The sequence below is a fragment of the Rhincodon typus genome, chromosome 2, assembly GCF_021869965.1.
Source record: "Rhincodon typus isolate 14 chromosome 2, sRhiTyp1.1, whole genome shotgun sequence".
Lineage (NCBI taxonomy): Eukaryota > Metazoa > Chordata > Chondrichthyes > Orectolobiformes > Rhincodontidae > Rhincodon > Rhincodon typus.
Genome location: NC_063333.1, coordinates 75,802,131 through 75,810,917, shown reverse-complemented (window position 1 = coordinate 75,810,917; position 8,787 = coordinate 75,802,131). Strand labels below are relative to the sequence as shown.

Genomic DNA, 8,787 nt, shown 5'->3' with positions numbered 1-8,787 from the left:
TTCTGAAGAAGGGTCTAGGCCCGAAATGTCAGCCTTCCTGCTCCTCTGATGCTGCTTGGCCTGCTGTGTTCATCCAGCTCTGCACCTTGTTATCTCAGATTCTCCAGCATCTGCAGTTCCTGCTATTTCTGTAGAAATATGTTGTCTGGACTCTTGTCATTGACCAGTAAACAGTTTTATTAAACATAGTAATTTGAAAGGGATGGTTTAAAAAGAAGGCTTGTTGGTGAAGCTGCCCTCAGTTCCATGTGATCTGACTTCATTACGATGTAACTCCTTTTGCACATTATCATAACTATTCTTAACAGTGTAATGAGCTGTCTGTGGACTGAGCACAGCACTCAATGGAGTCTGACCAAGGCTCTGGACAGCTGAATGATCACATCATTTTTGAATTCCTGCCCCTTTGAAATAAAGGCAAACATCCCATTACTCTTTTGATACCTTTTTATGCTTGTACATAAGCTTCAGATAGCAGAATCATTAATCCCTCAGCAGGTGGTATTCTTTGCTGTTTTGCAAGTTGTACCTAGCCTGGGTATGAGGCCCAAGGACAGCGTTATGAGTCTAGTCAACTGTAGAATCAGTCAATTTTCAGAGAAGTCAAAAGAGTTAGTATCTCAAGGGACAATAGTGGCATAGAAGTAGAGGATATTTCGAGAAGGGGACTTGGGTTTTCTTTAAGCAAACCTGAGAAACCTTGTATTCTTTTCCATGGGCATATTACTCAATGAAATTGAACATGAGAGGCTTTTAGAAGAGCTGAAGAGATAAACAAAAGACACTGAGGTATGGAGAAATCAGCAGGAGACCTGTGGCGCCATTTAAAAATTTGTTTAGTAATGATTTGTGGGAATCACTGGCCTAGCTAGTGTTTACTGCAAATCCTGAATTGGTCTTGAGAATGAGTTAGTCATCCAGTTTTGTGAGCTGCTCTCATCCTTCTGATAAGGCACACCTAGAACTCTGTTGTGGAGGGAGTTCCAGGATTTTGACCCAGCGCAAGTGAGGGAATATGATATGGTTTCAAGTAAGGCTGGAGTGTGGCTTGAGGGATACAGGATGTAGTTTTTCCATGTATCACCTGCCATTTTCCTTTTTACATATTAGAGGTTGTAGGTTTGCAAGGTGCTGTCGAAGGAACCTCGGTGACTTGCTGCAGTGCATCCTTATAGATAGAACATACTGCTAGCCTCTGCACATTACAGGCAAAGGGAATGAATGTTTAAGGTAATAGATAGGGTCGCAATTACATAGGCTATCGTGACTGGTGTCCTGCTTTTTTTTTCATTGGAACTGCACTCATTCAGACAAATCGAGAATATTCCACCAGACTCCAGTTTTGAACCTTTTAGACAGTGAACAGCCTTCAGGGAGTCAATGGATGAGTTACTCACAACAGACTCTTTCCTTTAGGTAGATCACCACTTACGCTGCTGTTCATGATTTGTATGAACTAATTTCCATTCCTTCTTTCTAGCTCCTAGCTTACCATCATTAAGAAAGTGGTCTGATTTGTCTTTCTGAATCAAGTTGGATACCTCTCGTTCTGCCGACATTGAATGTGTTTTGCCCACTCACTTGGTCTGTGCATTTCACTTTGTATCTCCTGGAACACATCCATTCAGCTTATTCTGCGTATTAGCTTATTCTGCCTATTAATTAAATTATCATTTTGCTGATGATAACTAGCTTTGATACTTCCTCCAAGTCATTATAACATTTTTTGGGAATAGCTCAGCCGTCAGTATAAATTCCTAGGGAATGCAACTTGTCACATGCCAACGCGTGGGCATTCCTGTTTGTCTCTACTCCTTGGCTTCTACATTCTAATCAGTTACTGGCCTTTGCACCTCTCTATGTGTTCTGTTATTTTGCTGATAGTCTGTTTTGTGGAAAATTTATCAAGTACCTTTTTGAAGACAGCACCCATAGACCTCCCTAACCCAGCATCTTTGTATCCTTATCGAAAAAATAAAACTAAATTAATCATCTGTACTCTTCAGAAGTCATTGACATACTTTAATCAGGTCATATTTTCTGTTTCTATATGGAATTTGAATGTAGACTCAAAGTGAAATTATTATATAAAAGTTTGCTAATGATAGAAATATAGGAAGGTAGCAAACTGAAGAAATGTGAATGATTACCAGAGGAGGCAAATAAGTGAGAGACGTAGCACACATGTAGCACACATGTAAATTTGGGGGGAAAAGAACAGAAAAATGAAATATGTCCTAAATGTTTCAATGCTTAAGCGTAGAGTAACAGAAATTTCAATAATGTAGATGTGTAGATCTTTAAGCATCTGTATATTCAGCCTTTATCTAAAATAAAGTCATTGAAAATAAAAGAAGTAAATTGATGTGGAAAATATTGGTTAGATTGCATTCAAAAAATTGTGTACAATTTATTATGTTTCATTATTGCAATGCTGTTGGCTCATATTTTATGCTTAAAGACAATGGTGAGGCTACCAGCATATATGGTTATAAATAATAAATCAGATATCAATTTTGGTAACCACATATTTACAGTTGAACTTGGAAGTCAGGAAGTTCCTCTTAATTGACCTGCTACATCAGAAACTTCACAATAATTGCATATTGTTCAGAATCTGACATTAAAATACATGGAACGATATACAATTGTGCTTGCCGACTAAACTGACTAGAAAAAGGTAAGAATTATTCTTTCTAGCAGGTCTTATTTCAATATTTAATGTTACTGTTATAAGTCTTTAATTAGTATCAAACTATTTCTTTAACCCTGAAAATTAACGTCAATGGGGGATCTCATTTCTTAACACTATTTATTGCTGGAGATTTTTAGTTTTATTTTAACCGTGCCTTTCATTTCTCTCAATCCATTCTTTTTGTTCTTTCGTTGGTTCTTTCTTTCATTCTCTTTAACTTTCTGTACCCGATTTGGAATTGAATTGAGCATTCCCGATTGCATTTCCTAGGTCTATTTAAGAATTCTTCATCTGGTAACTTAAGGCGACAAACAGTTACTTCTTCTGTTCACATAGGTTTCAGATCCCCTGCAAACGATGCTGTGCTGAATTTTTAGTTACAGGTAGTTCCAACACAAGAAGTGGTAGAAAGTCTGTAGCAAGGATAAGTGTAATGAATTGCTGGCACCATTAACTGGCTGCTGATCATTAATGCCAAGAAACAAATGCAGTAAATATTTACTCTAACAACAGTGGGGTGAGATGACAATTGTAAGGTAATACTTGAAAAATTGTATCAAGTTTGAGGAGAGTTGAATAATTAATGAAGCATTATTTCCTAAATATATATTCAATAAGTGGAGACTAATGGATTTCAAATTATCCCTAGAAGGAGAACTGGATTTCAATATAGAAAGTGAATATTTTACAACCAATGACTACTGACAGAATGTTGTTAAAAATGATGTGGGTGAAGTATTTAAAAAATGGTAAAGGCCGTAAAAGTTGGATCAAAGTCCAACTGACGAGTGCAAAATGCCTTTTGTACATCAGTTTCTGTGCTTCTAAACCTACTATCAGTTCCCTGTTGGCTCAAAAAGTTCAATTTCCAGGACAGAATAAAAATTTAGAAGTTTGAGAGGAAAGTGGTTATGCAGTGACCAATAGCAAAATCATTGAGGAAGCCTGCCTCGTGGAATTACAGAGCCTAATATTATAATGCAGATCTCTTCATAAGCAAGACTCTTCTCGTCAGTCTAGTATTTTTATTTCTATTAGCAAACAAAAATTGAATTAGAATTATTATTTCTTGTGGGTTAATTCTTTCTGATTATGTTACTTCGTTAATATTTAAGTGTAAACAGAATTATTTGTTCAAATAGTTGTTTTGAAGCATTTTTATTCCATCAGCTGGAAACATAATATTATTTTACTTTTGTTACCTTAGTTGATTCCTCTATTCTTCTTCATTGGACTTGGAGCTACTGGTGCTGGGCTTTACCTGTCACGTCTGGCAATGTTCAGTCCTGATGTCTGGTATGTGAAGTAATATATTTTATGTCATTCATTCTTTGTCTGAAGGCAGGTCCTTTGCTGATGTTACATCATGAAAGATTTTTTTCGATAGTTTTTGTCAATGCCTTCCATTTATGGTTAGAGGGTGAAGAAGCACCACTTATGTCTATCTCAGCCAGTAAGAGAATTGAACCTGAGCCATTCATGCTATTCAGAACCACGTACTGCCATCTGACCATCTGAGCTAACTCTACTCACACTGCCTCCCTTTCTATATTTGTGGCTTTGGAAACAAAGATCTAAAGTACAATGCAAGGAAATATGCTACTTTAAGACACTGGTTAAGGCTTCTTGGATATTGTGTCCAACTCTGGAAATGACATTGTAAGAAGGATGTTAAGACCTTAAAGATCTGCAGGTGGAATTTACTGGAATGTAACCAGGGTGGGCAGACTTTAATTTTATGGAAAAATTGGAAAAACTGACAATGAAGATTAGGGAAGATTTGGTAGATATGTTCAAAATCAAGTAAGATTTTGATAGGGTTAAGAAAGAAAGAGTTTTGAGTGGCAGTAGGCTCAGTAAGTTATGGATAGGTGACACATAAGTTTTGAACTATCAAGTACTGGACATTGACCATTTTCAAGAGATATACTAACCACTTTCCCCTTGATATTCACTGTCATTACTATTGGCAAGTCCTCTGTTATAGCTTCCTGGAAATTACCAGAAATGTACTTGAACCAGCACTTTACAAAGAGATCAGATGCTGAGTATTCTGTGAGAAGTGATGCAACTCCAAAGTTTTGCCACCATCCATAAGGCACAGTCAGAAATGTGATAGAATATTCTACATTTGTCTGGATGAGTGCAAGATTGACAACAGAAAAGAAATTCCAAAACAATCCAGGACAAAGTAGCTGGCTTGGTTTGCACCTTATCCACCATCTTCAATATTCACTCCACAACAGTACTCCATCTAAAAGTTAACATTGCAGGATTTGCAAGGGTTTCTTTCAAGTATCTTTCATAATCCATGACCTCAATGACTGGGAATGGCAAGGACAGTCAACACTGGCTCTGTCACCACCCCCAATTTCCCTTCTAAATCATGCAACATCCTAACTTTTTAATGTGGAACCTTGCTCCTTCAATGCTGTTGAAACATAGTCCTTGTATAGCTCCCCGATACACTGCTGTGCAAGTACCTTCATACACGCACTACAGCGGTGCAGAAATACAGCACCCTAAAATTTTCTGAAGAGTGGATTGAAGATAGGAATCAATGCTGGATTTTAGTGACTTCAAATCCCTTGAATGAACCTCTATTTTTCCTCATTTTTTTAATTTTGAAAAAAGAATCTACTTAGTGCATTCTAAACATCAGAGCTCCCTATGTGAGATAACAACAGTGAAGGAAAATTAAATAGTAAATTTCAAATATTTGTATGACAGTAGGGACTGAGCAAGAAGTGGAGTGAGGTGGTTAGTTCTTTCAATGAACTGACGTGCATGATAGACTGAATAGCCTTCTTTTGTGCTGCATTATACTATGATTCTGTATAATTGTATATTTTTGCTTTTGTTTTTAGCTGGGACAAAAAGAACAACCCTGAGCCATGGAATAAACTGGGCTATAATAAACAATACAAGGTAACTTGGTGGAGGAAGAATTTGCTGAAAATATTTACTTACAGTTGCACTGTTGGAAGTAAATTTACTTCTGATCATGCATTGAAGAGAAATAAATAGTAAGCCAGTTGTCATAACATAACAAATGAACTGTGAAATGATTGAGAAATATGCCTGCTGATTGTTTTGTTCTTGTTTTGACAGTTTATTGCAGTGAACACTGATTATAAACAGCTGAAAAAGAATGGCCCTGACTTCTGAGAGATTGCCAAAATATCTAATTACTTCTGCTAAAATGCCAAAATCTTGCAAAACTGGATGCACAACATATTATAAGTGATTGTATTTATTGATCATGTTTTCTTTTAATATTAACAAAAAAGTGTAAAGCTTGATAACTTGCTTTATGCTAGCCTTGATTTTTAAAACACAGGAAAAATTCTGTTTCGATCAAATATGCTTGCTGTGCTTATTGCATTTCTGTCATGTGGATCAATCGTGTCAATAAATGTTCCACGCTTTCAGAATGCAAATTTTAATTCTATAATGGTATTTTGAAAAGTGAGGCATATTTAGCTAATTTAAGTTGTAATATATAGACTAAACTTTGAAATTAATGAACTTGAAACAACAAAGAATTTTAGGTGCATGTAATTAACAAAAAAATGGTTTATGGTACTCAAACTCTAAGGTTTAAATTGTATCTATACAATACTCAATCAATGGAATTATTCATGAAGCTTAAAAATACTGAAATGTAATTGAGGCAATAAAATAAATAAAGTATGCATTATCATGAATCTTTTCTTATTTAATTAATCTTCCAATGTGTTAATTAACTACTTGTTGTCATAGGCAGCTGTCCCTTAATTCAAGGATGATGTTTACCCAAGGTCAAGAGTTTCTGCAGCGTTCAACAGACTGTTCCTAAACCCGCAAATCTTTTGTCGTTGGGGTAATAGGATCAGGATTGCAGGGATTGCTTCTATTTTCTTTCTCCTCTGCTGATGCTCTGCTTCATCATTTAGACATTATGACTCAAAACTTGATGAACAAGTTACCACCATTTTGAATGAATGATAACAAGCTCCATCTAGTTATTAATGTCAATACTGTCATGCTTCAAAAAGAGCTTCAGGGTGTCTTTGAAACTTTCCTTTTCTGGATCTTTGGTCATTTCAAATTTTAGAAAATATCATCTGGCAGGGAATACACATGTTTTTGATTATTCAGCTTTGGTGTCCAGTCTATTGACGTTAATTTTGTGGGAATTTTGCTTGAATGCTTATAGAAGTAGCTTCAAGGATGGTAGAGACCTCGTGCTCCCACGAGGAGTTTGAACAGTTCATCAACTTTACTAATACCTTTCACCCAACCTCAAGTTCACCTGGACCAACTCTGAAAGCTCTCTCTCCTTTTTGGACCCCTCTGTTTCCATCTCTGGTGACCAGAAACTGATATCTATTTCAAGCCCATTGACTACCACAGCTACCTAGACTACACCTCCTCTCACCCACCTTCCCGCAAGAATGCGATCCCCTACTCCCAATTCCTCCGCCTCCGCCGCATCTGCTCCCAAGATGAGGCATTCCACTCCCGAACATCCCAGATGTCCTCGTTTTTCAAGGACCGCAACATCCCCCCTTTAGTGACCGAAAATGCTCTCAACCGCATCTCCTGCGTTTCCCGCAACTCTGCCCTCGCACCTCCTCCCCACAACAAAAACAAAGCCAGAATCCCCCTTGTCCTCACATACCACCTCACTAATCTCCGGATTCAATGTATCATTGTCTGCCACCTGCAATCTGACCCCACAACCAAGGATATATTTCCCTCCCCACCCCTATCTGCCTTCCACAGGGACCGCTCACTCCGTGACTCCCTTGTCTGCTCCATGCTCCCCACTCCCCACGAGCCCCACCACCGCCGGCACCTTTCCCTGCAACAGCAGGAAGTACTACACCTGCCCCTACACCTTTCCCCCCGCCTCACCTCCATCCAAGGACCCAAAAAAACCTTCCACATCAGACGGATGTTCACCTGCACATCCGCTAATGTGGCCTATTGCATCTGCTGCTCCTGATGTGGCCTCCTCTATATTGGTGAGACCACTGGAGGCTCGGAGACTGCTTTGTAGAGCACCTGCGTTCTGTTTGAGACAAACGACAACACCTTCTAGTCGCGAACCACTTCAACACCCCCTCCCACTCCCACTCCCTGAACAACATGTCTATCCTGGGCCTCCTCCAGTGTCACAATGACGCCATCCAGAAACTGGAGGAACAGCACCTCATATTCCGCCTTGGGAGCATACAACTCAATGGTCTCAATGTGGACTTTACTAGTTTGAAAATCTCCCCACCCCCCAGCCTCATCCCCACCTCGTTGACCTGTCCATCTTCTCTCCCACCTATCCGCTCCTCCCACCTCACTGACCAATCCCCACCACTGCCTTCCTGCAGTCACCTATCACCATTCCACCTACCTTCCCCAGCCCCAGCCCCATCCCTCCTCTCTCTATTGATTTCAGAGCTCCCTTCCCCTTCCCCCATTTCTGAAGCAGGGTCCCGACCCGAAACGTCAACTTTCCTGCTCCTCTGATGCTGCCTGGCCTGCTGTGTTCATCCAGCTCCACACTGTGTTATATTCAAGGATGGTAGTATTTGTTTAGTGGTCCTCCTATTGAATTCAGAGGAGGTGGCAAAGGTATTGCTGATGGAATTTCCATAGTGTCTTAAGTCTTGCTAATGCAGGTCTCACAACCAGTGGCATGATGACACTTGCTTTGACAACTGGGACTTTCAAAGGTTTTTTTTTCGTCAAACACTCAATGCTGCAGTTGTAGAAGGTTGGTTTCGTGCAGCTGGTCTGGTTTTGGATCTGCTTGTCACCGGTGGCCTTTTGAGTGAAGTGATTGCCATTGTCTGGGAAGCACTCAACATTGTCCAGAACCTCTGCTTCAGTATATCATGAAGATGAAATACTTAGCTGACCAGGAATGGCTTGATATGAGTTTGGTTTAGAAAAGTCAAGTAAAAGTTCTTTGTATGCAAAGTTGAAAAGATCAAGGATGGCTTACAAATCTGGTTCAGACTGGCCAAAAACATTGCAGTCATCTGCAAATTGCAGATCATATATATCTGTTATGATCAGTTTAGTTTTAGCCTGGCGGCCATTCAGATTAA

General features: G+C 39.1%; 1 protein-coding gene across 1 annotated transcript in view; it reads left to right on the top strand.

The window, feature by feature from the left end:
- LOC109916429 (cytochrome c oxidase subunit NDUFA4-like) overlaps positions 1–6,402 on the top strand; it is a 22,945-nt gene extending 16,543 nt beyond the window's left edge. Inside the window, exons 2-4 of the mRNA XM_020516143.2 lie at positions 3,903–3,991; positions 5,563–5,623; positions 5,807–6,402. Of these exons, the coding sequence (XP_020371732.1) occupies positions 3,903–3,991; positions 5,563–5,623; positions 5,807–5,863 (207 nt within the window). The 3' untranslated portion in view covers positions 5,864–6,402. The remainder of the gene's footprint in view (positions 1–3,902; positions 3,992–5,562; positions 5,624–5,806) is intronic.
- The last annotated feature ends 2,385 nt before the right edge of the window (positions 6,403–8,787 follow it).